Source organism: Lepidochelys kempii, chromosome 1, assembly GCF_965140285.1.
Source record: "Lepidochelys kempii isolate rLepKem1 chromosome 1, rLepKem1.hap1, whole genome shotgun sequence".
NCBI classification, from domain to species: domain Eukaryota; kingdom Metazoa; phylum Chordata; order Testudines; family Cheloniidae; genus Lepidochelys; species Lepidochelys kempii.
This window is the reverse complement of record NC_136380.1, coordinates 262,561,201-262,577,052: the sequence shown is the minus strand read 5'-3', so window position 1 is coordinate 262,577,052 and position 15,852 is coordinate 262,561,201. Positions and strand designations below refer to the sequence as shown.

The following is a 15,852-nucleotide window of genomic DNA, read 5'->3' as shown; positions in this document are numbered from 1 at the left end:
AACAAGGTCAGCTCCCAGACTGCTGCGCTGGGCATCACAAAATGGGGAAGAGATGGCCAGCCCTCTGTGGAGATAGAGGTGGTTAGGGACTATTTAGAAAAGCTGGACGTGCACAAGTCCATGGGGCCGGACGAGTTGCATCCGAGAGTGCTGAAGGAATTGGCGGCTGTGATTGCAGAGCCATTGGCCATTATCTTTGAAAACTCGTGGCGAACCGGGGAAGTCCCAGATGACTGGAAAAAGGCTAATGTAGTGCCAATCTTTAAAAAAGGGAAGAAGGAGGATCCTGGGAACTACAGGCCAGTCAGCCTCACCTCAGTCCCTGGAAAAATCATGGAGCAGGTCCTCAAAGAATCAATCCTGAAGCACTTGAATGAGAGGAAAGTGATCAGGAACAGCCAGCATGGATTCACCAAGGGAAGGTCATGCCTGACTAATCTAATCGCCTTTTATGATGAGATTACTGGTTCTGTGGATGAAGGGAAAGCAGTGGATGTATTGTTTCTAGACTTTAGCAAAGCTTTTGACACGGTCTCCCACAGTATTCTTGTCAGCAAGTTAAGGAAGTATGGGCTGGATGAATGCACTATAAGGTGGGTAGAAAGCTGGCTAGATTGTCGGGCTCAACGGGTAGTGATCAATGGCTCCATGTCTAGTTGGCAGCCGGTATCAAGTGGAGTGCCCCAAGGGTCGGTCCTGGGGCCGGTTTTGTTCAATATCTTCATAAATGATCTGGAGGATGGTGTGGATTGCACTCTCAGCAAATTTGCGGATGATACTAAACTGGGAGGAGTGGTAGATACGCTGGAGGGGAGGGATAGGATACAGAAGGACCTAGACAAATTGGAGGATTGGGCCAAAAGAAATCTGATGAGGTTCAATAAGGATAAGTGCAGGGTCCTGCACTTAGGACGGAAGAACCCAATGCACAGCTACAGACTAGGGACCGAATGGCTAGGCAGCAGTTCTGCGGAAAAGGACCTAGGGGTGACAGTGGACGAGAAGCTGGATATGAGTCAGCAGTGTGCCCTTGTTGCCAAGAAGGCCAATGGCATTTTGGGATGTATAAGTAGGGGCATAGCGAGCAGATTGAGGGACGTGATCGTTCCCCTCTATTCGACATTGGTGAGGCCTCATCTGGAGTACTGTGTCGAGTTTTGGGCCCCACACTTCAAGAAGGATGTGGATAAATTGGAGAGAGTCCAGCGAAGGGCAACACAAATGATTAGGGGACTGGAACACATGAGTTATGAGGAGAGGCTGAGGGAGCTGGGATTGTTTAGCCTGCAGAAGAGAAGAATGAGGGGGGATTTGATAGCTGCTTTCAACTACCTGAAAGGGGGTTCCAAAGAGGATGGCTCTAGACTGTTCTCAATGGTAGCAGATGACAGAACGAGGAGTAATGGTCTCAAGTTGCAGTGGGGGAGGTTTAGATTGGATATTAGGAAAAACTTTTTCACTAAGAGGGTGGTGAAACACTGGAATGCGTTACCTAGGGAGGTGGTAGAATCTCCTTCCTTAGAGGTTTTTAAGGTCAGGCTTGACAAAGCCCTGGCTGGGATGATTTAACTGGGAATTGGTCCTGCTTCGAGCAGGGGGTTGGACTAGATGACCTTCTGGGTTCCCTTCCAACCCTGATATTCTATGATTCTAAGGGGGAATGTTGAGTCCGGTGCTGTTGGACTCTCTGAGTCAGGTCATCGAGGAGATGGAATTGCCATCCACCTTTGAAGCTGCAAGGCACCTTATCACCATGACAACACCACGGTCCTTTGGGCCAAGCCTCCGGTACTACAACGTGTGGCAAACAGGTGATGCTCTGTCCCTCAGCACCGCTGCTCCCAATCACGATGCCAGTCCTCGTGTCGATCCCCGTCACGCAGGAGGTCCTGCTCCCGGCACCAGTCATCCTGGCACCGGTCAATGTCCTTGCACAGGTCCCGATCTCGGCACCACTCCCGTGCCTCGCGGCACCGCTCACCAGTCCAGGTCTGCTTGGCACCGCCCTGGCCATCGCGGTCCCCGTCTTCGGACTCAGAGATGGGGTCTAGATACTCAGAGATGGGGCCAGCACTGGGCAGGGACCGGCGCAGTGCCCATTTTGGACCCCATGGGCGTACCACCAGGCCCAGGGCGCCCAATCCAAAGGTTCCTGTTTGGTGACCTCTGAACCGCGGGGGCTGGAGGCATCAGCCAGTGACCCCACCCCTAGGGGTGCTGAGGAGGTACTGGTCACTCGACCTCCACTGGAACCAACCCCAGTTCCTGAGCCTGATGCAGGTGTGGTTGGCCCCAACAGAGAGGCGTTACAGGAGGCCCCTGGAGACCAAGAGGGTCAGGAGGACTTTCTTCCCCCATTAGCCTCCTCGTCATCCTTCCCGGACAAGGCTCAAACATTTCAAGCCTCAGCAGCAGTGCTCCTATCCTCCTCGGCTGAGGCAGGAATTTTATAGGAGAACGGGCAGGAATGGCAGATGAAAGCCTGCAAACCCCCCGGCAGGCCCACGGTCTGACTAAACCATCATCAGGTTCCAAGCAGGCCTTTTGAAGGTGCGTCCAAGAACGGCGCACCAATCTCAATTCTGGATCCTTCCCTGTCTTTCTTGAATTGTCTGTCCCACTTCTACCGTGCTTGGTCCCAAATAACTTCGGACTGCTGGGTCCTCTGTATGGTTGAAGTGGGATATTCTCTTCAGTTCTGCTCCTGCCCTCACTCCCACCCCCGTTCCCCGTCCCTTTTTAGGGACCCTTCTCACGAGCAACTCCTTATCCAGGAGGTGCAGGTGCTCCTTGCCGTGGGATTGGTGGAGGAGGTTCTTCAGGAGCTCAGGGGCAAGGCATTCTATTCCTGATACTTCTTAATCCCCAAACCAAGGGGGGGTCTCAGACCCATTCTAGATCTGCGAGGACTCAACAAGTTCATGATAAAGTTGAAGTTCCGCATAGTCTCCCTGGGCACAATTATCTCTTCTCTGGATCAGAGAGACTGTACCCCACCCTCGACATGAAAGACACGTACTTCCATGTAGTTATTTGGTCCACACACAGGCGATTCCTACTCTTTGTGGTCGACCACAAACATTATCCATTCACAGTCCTTCCATTGGACCGCTCAACAGCGTCCCGAGTGTTCACCAAGTGCATGTTAGTCGTGGACGCTTTCCTCCGTTGGAGGCAGGTGCAGGTATACCCCTACCTCAATGACTGGCTGCTCAGGGGCCGCACCGAGGGCAGGTGGAGTCTCAAATCTGATCAGGTCCACATTTGAGAGACTGGGTCTCCTCCTCAACTTGAGGAAGTCAACCTTGGAACCAACTCAAAGAATAAAATTCATTGGGGTGGTGTTGGAGTTGGTTCAGGCAAGAGCACTTTTGCCAGAGTCCCGATTCCAAGCCATCACGGACATCATTCAAGGCCTCCAGCAATACCCGACCACTACAGCAAGGGGATGCCTGCGTCTCCTCTGTCACATGGCAGCCTGCACTTACGTGACCTGGCACGCCAGACTGAGGCTCAGGCCTTTACAGCAGGCCTTTTGGCCTGAGGGCTGCATCAGGTTTTGGAAATTGTATGGAGGTCCAGTTAGGGGAGGGGGGCATGGCCTGGCCCCCATCCCCTATTCAGGCCCCCCCCCCCCGCTTCTGGCCCCATCCAAACGCCCCTGTCCCCTGATGGCCCTCCCGGGACCCCTGCCCCATCCAACCCCTCCTCTCCTTTCTGACTGCCCTCCCGGGACCCCTGCCCCATCCAACCCCTCCTCTCCTTTCTGACTGCCCTCCCGGGACCCCTGCCCCATCCAACCAACCCTTTTCCCTATCCCCTGACTGCCCCCTGAACTCCTGCCACTGACTGTCCCCCACTGCCCCATCCAACCCCTCCTCTCATTCCTGACTGCTCCCCTGGGACTCCTGCCCCATCCAACCACCCTTTCTCCCTGACCGCACTCGGAACCCCTGCCCCTGACTGCCCCCCTGCCGCCCCATCCAACCCCCCACTCCTTCCTGACTGCCCATCCTGGGACCCCTGCCCCCATTCAACCCCCCTGTTCCCCACCTTTTGATTGCCCTGACCCCTATCCACACCCCCACCCCCTGACCGGCACCCCGAACTCTCCTGCCCTCTATCCTGCCCCCTTACCGCACTGCCTGGAGCATCGGTGGCTGGCGGCGGTACAGCCCGCTGCCGCGCTGCACAGAGCACCGGGTCAGGCTGGGCACAGGACCAGGTCAGGCCGATTGCTCTATGCCTTTCCCCCGTTCCCTCTCGTGCACAAGGTTCTACTCAAGGTCTGGAGGGACAGGGCAGAGATAATTCTGGTAGCCCCAGCGTGGCCTCTACAAGATTGGTACACCACACTCCTAGAACTGTCAGTGGATGCACCTGCTACATTGCCTCTCCTCTCCGACCTCATCACTCAGGACCATGGTCGCCTTCATCACCCCGACCTGCAGTCCCTCCACCTCACGGCTTGGAAGCTGCTTCTTCAAGTGCTGTCCCTGTGGGTGCTTCATTCCAGGTGACGGTGCATCCCGGCGCCATTGATCGGAGATCTTCGGTAGCAGTGCCCGGTTGGGACGCACGCGTCCAGCTGCTGTCTCGTGGCGTCGTTAGGGTCTGTCTGAGCGCGTGCATCTTGCACCCTCCCTCAGTTCCTTCTCAACCGTCTCAGCTGAAGACGGGACTTGGGGCAGTGCTAAACCTCTTCCCTGGTCACTGAAGAAAATAAGTAAAAATAAATAGAAATAGTTAGATAGAAATATCCCAATCTCTCTCTTCCTTTAGAATAGTTGGTTAAGTGTTTTTTTGTTTTTGTTTGTTTGTTTTTTAACTTTCTCTCACGTTCGTCTCCCATTGAGCCTCTTCCACCCAGGCAATCATAGTTCCCTGATGCCGGGGTCCCCTGGCTTCAAGACATGCGGCTCCTGCAAGGAGCCTATGCCACAGTCTGACAGACACTCACTGTGTGTGAAGTGTCTTGGCGAGACACGCATCCCTGCTAAGTGTCTCCATTGTCCCAGTCTGAAAACCAGGGCTCATCATGACAGAGACTTGTGGCTGAAAATGCTCCTGATGGAGAAATCTCTGCAGCTGCCTATGGAGACGGGCACAAGTAAACCCTCTCCTTCCTGCTAGGTTGGAACCGACCAGGAGCGTGGCTTCACCCTCTCAAGCGAAGAGGCAGGAAGTCCCAATGTCTCTGCATAGAGACCTTCAAAAGGGTAAAGGCTCTCCTGCAAGATGTCTACTCTCAATGCTGATAGCGCCAAAAGCCGGTGCCTCTGACCGCCTCAGCCGCGGCTCACGCGGGGCGCAGAAGCAGGGACCCGACTTCCCACAGTGGGAAGCTCTCCTTTTGAAAACCTGTAATATAGTTAGTAGTTACTTAGTTACTCTTAGTAGTAGTTCTCAACTTTTCATTAGTCCCAAATTGCACTTAGCCGGGGGACAGGGCATGCCCCTGTCCCCAGGCTTTAAGCCCTGCAATCGGCCTATGCCTGTCAGCGATCCACATACCTGCTGCCTATGGTGCTTACGAGTCTTTTAAACCTAGGATGAAGGAGGAGTGTGAGAGTCCGAGGTCTTCGTTAACTTTATCCAAGCCAATACAAACCATCTTTTTCTTGGTGTGGGGTGAAGCTATAGGCTGCTCTTTAAGTAGAGCTGGATAGCTGCAGTCTACCTGGACCTGACTTTCCATCTGTTAGAACTAAGCAAGCTTTGGTTGGGAGTCTAGGTGGGGGAATACACTTACTTTCTTGGAGCGCTGCTTCTCATCCATGTGTCGTCATAGGGATGCTTTGGTATAGTGAACAGAGATATATTTGGGTGAGTTGTTGACTGTCCCTCTGCAGTTTCCCAGATAATTTTGATTTTAGGGCCTTTGACCTTGTCTCATTTACATCTGGACTGACTTCTATTGGGGGATGTTTGGAGAGAGGCTTCTGGGTCTCTGGATATTTTTTCTTACTATAGGTCTCAATAGTTTAAGATAATTTATATAATTTTTGTCATTCGTTTAGACTTCCACAGTTGTAACAAAATACAGTTACTCTACTCTGAGTGTCTCCTGGCCTGTATGGGCTAATTTAGGGGTGGAAGTCAGCGTTACTGAAATAGGAGTCATTCTCCCACTTGAACTAGTTTAGTGAAACATTTAGTCCTTCTGGGGGACATAACCCAATTGCTGACCATTGGGAGGAGCCTTTATAAAATGCATTAACATTGGAATGCTGCTATAACTGGATAGGGAATGATGAACACCTTTGACTTCTGAGCACAATGGGAATCCTATTTCCTCCGTTACCAGGGTGGCTAAGGTGGTAAGCATTGATAGAGCTGCATGGTAGGAGAGGTGTAAAATTTGAATTACTGCTAAATACTATAGTTTAATTTTACTGATGATATGACTGGGAGACGTGAATTTTCTAACTTTTTCCCTTTTTTTTCCCAGGAGGGCTTTCGAGGGGTCATTCTGGTGCTGAACAGCATGCAGTCCTTTCGGGAGCAAAGCAGTTACCACGGAAACCAGCAGAGCTACCCACAGGAAGTGCACGGGGCATCCCGCCTAGAAGAATTTAGCTCCCGCCAGCAGGCCCAGATGTTCCAGAGCTTTGGAGGAAGTGCTGGCAGTGGGCGCCGGGGAGCAACAGGAGCATCTGCAGCAATGGCTGGTGAGAGCTCTGGGCACCAGAGCTACCAAGGTTTCAGAAAAGAAGCAGGAGAGTTTTACTACATGGCCTCCAACAAGGATGCAGTGGCAGCAGGTGGGCAGCCTCAGCGCAGGCCGTCTGGACCAGTGCAGAGCTACGGGCCACCCCAAGGAAGCAACTTTGGGAGCCAGTATGGGAGCGAGGGACATGTGGGCCAGTTTCAAACACAGCATTCAGCCCTTGGGGGTGTATCTCACTATCAGCAGGATTTTACTGGTCCTTTCTCTCCAGGGAGTGCCCAGTATCAGCAGCAGGCTTCCAGCCAGCAGCAGCAGGTGCAGCAGCTGAGACAGCAGCTCTATCAATCCCATCAGCCTTTACCACAGGCATCCAGTCAGCCTGCGTCTAGCGCCTCCCACTTGCAGCCAATGCAGCGTCCATCAGCCCTGCCTTCCTCTGCTTCTGGGTACCAGTTACGAGTGGGTCAATTCAGCCAACACTATCAACCTCCTGCTTCTTCCTCTTCCTCTTTCCCCTCCCCACAGCGTTTTGGGCAGTCTGGGCAGAACTATGATGGCAGTTACAGTGTGAATTCTGGTTCACAGTATGAAAGCCATGCTGTAGGTTCTAATTCACAGGGATATGGGACTCAATCTAATTACAGCTTTCAGACTCAGCCAATAAAAAGTTTTGAGCAGTCTAAGTTGCCCCAGGGTGGGCAGCAGGGGCAGCAGCAACAGCACCCCTCACAGCATGTAATGCAGTACTCAAATGCTGCCACCAAGCTTTCTCTTCAAGGTCAAGTGGGACAGTACAGCCAAGCTGAAGTCCCTGTGAGATCACCCATGCAGTTCCATCAGAACTTCAGTCCTATATCCAACCCATCTCCAGCTGCCTCGGTGGTCCAGTCTCCAAGCTGCAGCTCTACTCCATCTCCTCTCATGCCAAGTGGGGAAAACCTCCAGTGTGGGCAAGGCAATATGTCAATAGGCTCTAGAAATCGAATTTTACAGATGATGCCTCAGCTTAGCCCAACACCATCCGTGATGCCAAGCCCCAATGCTCATGGTGGAGGATTCAAGGGATTTGGGCTGGAAGGACTTCAGGAGAAGAGACTTACAGATCCAGGGTTGAGCAGCCTAAGTGCTTTAAGCTCTCAAGTGGCCAACCTTCCTAACACAGTCCAGCACATGTTACTTTCAGATGCCTTGGCACCTCAGAAAAAAAGTTCCAAAAGGTCATCATCGTCTAAAAAAGCTGACAGTTGCACCAACTCAGAAGGTTCTTCCCAGGCAGAGGAGCAGCTTAAGTCTCCCCTGGCAGAATCCCTCGATGGTGGCTGCTCTAGCAGTTCAGAGGACCATGGAGAGAGGGTGAGACAGCTGAGTGGCCAGAGCACTAGCTCTGACACTACCTACAATCGGGGTAACTTAGAGAGATCCAACTCGTCACCAGCACAAGGCTCTCAGAACGAGCCAGCCAAACTCAGTACCAGTCCTACAGTTAGGGAAGATGTGGGTTCCCCAGGTGAAAAGGAAGTCCTGATAGCAGTGGAGGCCACCCCAAAGGTGAACGAAAAGACAGTTGGGGTGATAGTCTCTCGGGAGGCCATGACAGGCCGAGTAGAAAAATCAGGCGGGCAGGATAAACCTTCACAAGACGATGCTCCCCCAGCTACCCAAGCGCCTCCTGGTGCCAGTGGAATGAAAGAAACTGGGCAGGTGTTACCACAGTCAGAGCCTCAAGGAGGGAGCAAAGGGAGTAAGAGTGGGGATAACAATACTAACCACAATGGAGAGGGAAACAGCCAACCTGGCCATGCAATCATTGGCTCAAGTTTTCCTGGCAGAACAGAACCTTCCAAATCACCTGGCAGTTTGAGGTACAGCTATAAAGACAACCTTGGGGCTGGCATGCAGAGAAATATTGGTGGCTTTCCTCAGTATCCTTCAGGTCAAGAAAAAGGGGATTTTCCAGGGCACAGTGAGCGAAAAGGCAGGAATGAGAAGTTTCCCAGTCTTCTGCAGGAGGTCTTGCAGGGTTATCACCACCATCCAGACAGAAGATATGCTAGGAATGCACAAGAACATGCAGGCATGGCTGGAAGCCTGGAAGGAGCCATGAGGCCCAACATTCTAATTAGTCAAACCAATGAATTAACCAATAGGAGCCTCCTAAATAAAAGCATAGGGTCTCTCCTGGAAAGTCCTCACTGGGGCCCCTGGGATAGGAAATCAAGTGGCACAGCTCCTGAGATAAAACAGATCAATCTGGCTGACTATCCTATCCCTAGAAAGTTTGAGATAGAGTCACAGTCTTCAGCCCATGAAGGGGGAACACTCTCAGAAAGAAGATCAGTGATCTGTGACATATCTCCATTAAGGCAGCTTGTCAGAGATCCTGGGCCTCACCCAATGAGCCACATAGGTGCTGAGGCCAGAAGTGGGAGGAGTGAACGTCTCACTCCTGGTTTAGGCCAGTCAGTCATCCTCCCTGGTGGCCTGGTGTCCATGGAAACAAAGCTGAAGTCTCATAGTGGGCAAATAAAAGAGGAAGATTTTGAACAGGCCAAGACCTCAGCCAATCTCAACAATAAAAAATCAGGAGACCATTGTCATCCTGCCAATGTCAAGCATGAGTCTTTCCGAGGCAATGCCAGCCCTGGAGCTGCAGCCCCTGATTCTACTCCAGACTATGTCTCCCAGCAGGACAGCAGATCAACACAGCTAAGACGAGCACCTGGAAGAATGGGAAGCAGCAGAGAGGGCATGAGGGGTAAATCACCTTCTCAATATCAGGATCTGGCTGACAAACTGAAGATGTCACCAGGCAGGAGCAGAGGCCCAGGAACAGACCTCCACCACATGAATCCACACATGACACTGTCTGAGAGGGTCAGCAGGGGTTCTTTGCATTCTCCCTTTCCCCAGAACTCTGAAGGCTCATCTTTGGCTTCAGCATATCACACAAACACTAGGTCTCATGCTTTTGGTGACCCTAACCAAAGTTTGAATTCCCAGTATCATTACAAAAGGCAGATATATCACCAGCAGCAAGAAGAATACAAAGATTGGAGCAGTTCTGCACAGGGTGTGATTGCTGCAGCTCAGCACAGGCAGGAAGGGGCAAGGAAGAGTCCAAGACAACAGCAGTTCCTCGAGAGAGTAAGGAGTCCCTTGAAAAATGACAAGGAAGCAATGATGTACATCCAGGCTAGCTCTTACCATGATACTGGAAGCCAAGAAGCTGGGCGCTGTCTCATGGGGAGTGATGGTACGCAAAATAAATGCACCGAATTAAAACATGGTGGCCAGAAGATGCAGCAACAGGAATCGGGTTGGGATCTCTCCCGGCAGATCTCTCCTGCCAAGAACAGTGGGCCTCTAGGAGCGACCAATCAGAAAAGGTTTTGCTCTCAAGATAGTGATGGGCATAGGCGGGAGGAATCTGCAGATTTGCCCAAACCTAGTAATGCGATGCTGAGGCTCCCTAGCCAAGAAGACCAGTCTCCTCAAAACCCCTTAATTATGAGGAGGAGGGTCCGTTCTTTCATTTCTCCTATTCCCAGCAAAAGACAGTCACAGGATATGAAGAACAGTGGCACAGAAGATAAAGGGCGACTGCTTTCCCCCTCAAAGGAAGGAGCTGACAAAGCATTTAACTCCTATGCACACTCATCTCTAAGCCAAGATGCTGGCAAGCCACTCCCAAAGGGAGACTCCTCCAAGGATCTCCAAAGTCCTGACAACAGGAATTGCCCTGCTGTTTCCCTCACAAGCCCAGCTAAGACCAAAATATTGCCACCACGGAAGGGGCGGGGATTGAAACTGGAAGCTATTGTTCAAAAGATTACATCCCCCAACATCAGGAGAAGTGTTTCCTCCAACAGTGCTGAAACTGGTGCAGATGCAGTCACCCTTGATGACATCTTGTCCCTCAAATGTGGACCACCTGAAGGTGGGAGTTTGGTAAGTCATGGACCAGAGACAGAAAAGAGAAAAGGGGAGACTGTGTCAGATCCAGTGGGGCAAGTGAGCCAGGAATTGACTAGTGAAACATCTCTGCCAAGATCTTCAGAAGAGTGGCACAGCTGTGGGGATGACAAAGTCAAGAAGGAGACACCTGAAGTTGCTAGTGTCAGTAAAGAGGTATCTGGGGCCAATGTGGCCACACCACCTTCACAGAAGTCTGTTAGTCAAGGACGATCAGATGGATCCTTAAGTGGAGCTGGAACTCTGATGTTTCCTGATGCAAAAACAGTTTCTCCTTCCAGTGTGTTGACTTCTGAACCAAACCCAAAGTCTGAAGAAAAAGATGGAGATGTGACAAATATTTCACCTAAGCCAGATGGCTTCCCTCCAAAGGGATACTTCCCCTCTGGAAAGAAAAAGGGGAGGCCTATTGGTAGCGTAAACAAGCAGAAGAAGCAGCAGCAGCAGCCACCACCTCCTCCTCCACCAGTGCCACTACCACCACAGCCATCAGAAGGGACAAGAGGTGGAGAGCCAAAACCTAAGAGACAGAGGAGGGAGAGGAGGAAACCTGCCGCACAACCACGAAAGAGGAAAACTAGACGGGCCGCTCCAATTGTGGAACCTCAAGAACCAGAGATCAAGCTGAAGTATGCTACCCAGTCGCTTGATAAAGCTGACACCAAGAACAAGTCCTTTTTCCCATACATTCATGTGGTAAACAAGTGTGAGATAGGCGCTGTGTGCACAATCATCAATGCAGAGGAAGAGGAGCAGAACAAGCTGGTGAGAGGCCGAAAGGGACAAAGGTCACTGACACCCCCTCCTAGCAACACTGAGAGCAAAGTACTGCCCACCTCAACTTTCATGCTGCAGGGCCCGGTGATAACAGAGTCTTCTATCTTGGGGCATTTGGTTTGCTGCCTGTGTGGCAAGTGGGCCAGTTACCGCAACATGGGAGACCTCTTTGGGCCTTTCTACCCCCAGGATTATGCAGCTACGCTGCCCAAAAACCCACCTCCCAAGAGGGCCTCAGAAATGCAAAGCAAGGTCAAGGTACGACACAAAAGTGCTTCTAATGGCTCCAAGACTGATACAGAAGAGGAAGAAGAACAGCAACAACAGAAAGAACAGAGAAGCCTGGCTGCCCACCCCCGCTTTAAGAGGCGGCATCGCTCTGAGGACTGTGGTGGGGCCTCTCGGTCACTTTCAAGGGGAGCTGCTTGTAAGAAAGCAACCACTGAGGGTGGCAGTGGCAGTGAAAAGACTCCCTTGGACTTAAAAGCCCCTGTGCCCACTTCAGAAGGTGGCCCTGAGCTGGAGTTACAAATTCCTGAACTACCTCTTGACAGCAATGAATTTTGGGTCCACGAGGGTTGTATTCTCTGGGCCAATGGAATCTACCTGGTCTGTGGCAGGCTCTATGGGCTGCAGGAAGCTGTGGAAATAGCAAGAGAGATGGTGAGTGCCAACATTTATTATGTATTGATGGATGAAACATTTTTCCTCTTGCAATCATATAATTTTTCTCTCCCCTGTAATATGCTTTTTTCTTTCTGCTATACCTCAAGCATCCATATTTCCTCTCTATATAAATCTTCAGTAGTTCCCTTTTGATGGAGGGTAAAAATCCTACCTTAAGTCACCTAGTGAAATTTAGTTTGAGCTGAGATTTTTAAAGCCACCTGGAGGATTTGGATGCTCAGTACCTATTAACTTTAGTGATAATTAGTTGTCTAAGGGATTTGTATATCCATGAAGATGTCAGCCTTGTTCTTTATCCAGTTTCTATTAAATACTGATACATATCCTATAACCACAAAACTGTAGGTGGCCTTTGTAGTATGGAGGCCATCTAGACTAGCTAGTGGTGCTGCAAGCCTGGATCAAGGTGTATTGTGTGTATTGATGAGCTTCGAATAGAGTACTGTCTAGTCCTTATTGGCCAGAAAGATAGTTGTCAGGATGTGAGGTCTTGGGGATATCTATATAGATTCCCAGGCCAGAAGGAGCCACTGGGATCATCTTGCCTGATTTCCTGTGTAACACAGGCCGTAGATCTTCCCTGAAATAATTCCGAAAGTATATCTTTTTAGAAAAACATCCAATCTTGATTTAAAATCTGCAAGTAATGGAGAATCCACCAAGAACCCGAATAAACTGTTCCAGTGGTTAATTACTCTCACCGTTAAAAACTTATGCCTTATTGCCAGTCTGAATTTGTCTGTCTTCAACTTCCAGCCACTGGATTGTGTAATAGCTTTCTCTGCTACATCGAAGAGCATGTTATTAAATAACTGTTCCCCAGGTAGGTACTTAAGGACTATAATCAAGTCACCCCATAACCTTTTCTTTCTTAAGCTAAACAGATTGAACTCCTCATGTCTGTCTTTACAGGGCATGTTTTCTAATTCTTTAATCATTCTTGTGGTTCTTCTCTGAACCCTCTTCAATTTATCAACATCCTTCTTGAATTGTGAGCACCAGAACTGGACACAGTATTCCAGAAGCGGTTGTACCACTGCCAAATACAGAGGTGAAATAACCTTTCTACTCCTAATCATGATTCCTCTTTTTATGCATCTAAGGATTACAGTAGCCCTTTTAGCCACAGCATTGTACTTGGAGCTCATGTTCATCTGATTATCCACCCCGACCCCCAATTCTTTTTCAGAGTCACTGCTTCCCTCAGTATTCCTCCATCCTGTAAGTATGGCCTGCATTCTTCGCTCCTAGATGTATACATTTACGTTTAGCTATATTAAAACACGCATTGTTTTTACTTGCACCCAGTTTACCAAGCAATCAAGATCACTGTGAATCAGTGACCTGTCCCCTTCATCATTTAACGCCCCCCTCCCCAATTTTGCATCATCTGCAAACTATCATTGATGATTTTGTTTTCTTCCAAGTCATTGATACAAATGTTAAATAGCGTAGGGCCAAGAACCAATCCCTGCAGGACTTCATTAGAAACACATCTGCTCGATGATGATTCCTCAATTACATTTAGAGACGTATCAGCCAGTTTTTAATCCATTTAGTGTGTGTCATGTTAATTTTATATCATTCTAATTTTTAATCAAAATGTTATGTGGTACCAAGTTAAATGCCTTACAGAAGTCTAAGTATATTACGTCAATACTATTACCTTTATCAACCAAACTTGTAATCTCATCTAAAAAGGGTATCAAGTTAGTTCGGCAGGATCTATTTTCCATAAACCCTTGTTGAGTGGCATTAATTATATTACTCTCCTTTAATTCTTTATTAATAGAGTACCATATTATCCACTTCATTATTTTGCCTGGAATAGATGTTAGACAGACAGTCCTATAATTACCTGGGTCATCCCATTTACCCTTTATAATATTGGCATAACATTAGCTTTCTTCCATTCTTCTGGAATTTCCTGGTGCTCTAAGATTTATTGAAAATCAACGTTAACAGTCCAGGAGCTCCTCAGTCAGTTCTTTTAAAACTTTTGGATGCAAATTATGGACCTGCTGACTTTAAAAATGGCTACCTTTTTAGTAGCTGCTATTTCACATCCATCTGAGATATTGGTAGAATTGAAAGAGTATTCTCATCTAATTTTGAGACTCTGTCGTCTGTTTTTTTCCAAATACAGAACAGAAATACTTATTGAACACTTCTGCCTTTTCTGCATTATTATTAATAATTCTACTGTTTCCATCTAGCAATGGACCAATGCCATTGTCAGGATTCTTTTTGTTCCTAATATTCGTAAAAACTCCTCCTTATTGTCCTTAACTCTGCTCACTATAGGTTTCTCTTTGTGGTCCTTTGCTTCCCTTAACAATTATCTACAATTCCTAATTTGTGATTTATATTCATTACTATCAACTTCCCTTTCTGCCATTTGTCGTGTTTGTTTTTTTTTAATAGCTGCCTTCCCTTCCCCTCTAAACCAGGGCAGAGTTTTAATCAGCATGTGGCTTGTTGGGCATCTAGTAAATTCTCAGTTATTCACATTTTTCTGAGTTCTTCCTCCCAGCTGCTTTAGCTCATAATTGTTTTCAGCTTTGTGAAATCAACCCTTTTAAAATACCCAAGTGTGCATGTATATTGTGCGCACACGTACGTGTGTGTGTGTGTGTATGTATGTATATTACTGGTTTGGACTTCATTCTGCTTGCGCAATATAAATGTCAAGTACCTAAACTGCCATTAATTTTTAGTTTTGCGATCAGCTCCTCTTGAGGAGGTCTAATATAGAATTCCCCCACGTTGGTTGCAACACTTTTTGAGTTAGGAAATTGTCATCTAGAATATTTCGAGTTCCAAGGATGTCTTAGTACTGACAGCATGAGATATCCAGCATGTCACTCAAATTGAAATCCCTCATGATCCTGCAGCTTTTTTTCCCTACGTATTTATCGGTAGGTGCGTAAAGTGCTGGTCATTCTGTTCCCTAGCGTGATTTGGTGGTATGTAGCTGTAGCAGACACCAACATTAAACCCGCAGTTTGTGCTTTATCTGTTAGGATGCTGAACCATAGGCATTCGAGGTCATTTTCTTTTGAGTTATCAGTGACTCGGAAACAGGTAATGTCCATTTTGATATAAAGTGCCACTTCCCATCCCCTTTTGCTCACTCAGTCATTCCTAAATAGGTTATAACCATTGATTTTCAACATTCCAATTGTGTGACTCATCCCACCAGCTTTCAGTAATACCAGCTATATTGAATTTATGCTCAGAACTGAGCAATTCTAATTCATCTTGTTTGTTACCCAGGCTCCTAGTATTGGTGTATAAGCAATTATTTAATTGTCTATCTTCATGTCCTTTGGATCCTTAATTAATTTGGTTCTCAGCATCTGGATTCTTTGCTAAATGAGTGCTCAAATCTTTCCTCTTTTTACCCTCCCCTTTTATTAATTTAACGCCTGCCTGACTCTTCCAGCGAGTCTGTCCTTGGGGAGGTTGGTTTCCCTTATACTGAGGTGGAGACCATTCAAACTATGCGGTCTCCTCTGACCACAAAAGGTGGATTCTCTAAGCTTCATTCTCCTCTGTTCTTAACTCTTTTTTGCTTTCTCTCCCATTGAAAGCTCCACTCTGCCATCTTCCAGTCCTGTCTGATTCCCAGCATCCACTCATTCTGCACCTGTTCACACACTATGATGGAAGTCTGAGAAATCCCATGACTAGACTGTCTTCCTCCACTACAGGTTCATTTTCTGCTTTAGTTCTGCCATCATCTT

The 15,852-nt window shown here is 48.6% G+C and overlaps 1 protein-coding gene across 6 annotated transcripts in view; it reads left to right on the top strand.

Moving 5' to 3' along the window:
* Positions 1-15,852, top strand: part of TCF20 (transcription factor 20) — a 213,326-nt gene that overhangs the window by 130,167 nt on the left and 67,307 nt on the right. For all 6 annotated transcript variants that reach the window (XM_073327262.2, XM_073327263.2, XM_073327266.2 and 3 more), the window contains exon 2: positions 6,452-12,082. In XM_073327262.2, coding sequence (XP_073183363.1) covers positions 6,488-12,082 — 5,595 coding nt within the window. In that variant the 5' untranslated portion in view covers positions 6,452-6,487. The remainder of the gene's footprint in view (positions 1-6,451; positions 12,083-15,852) is intronic.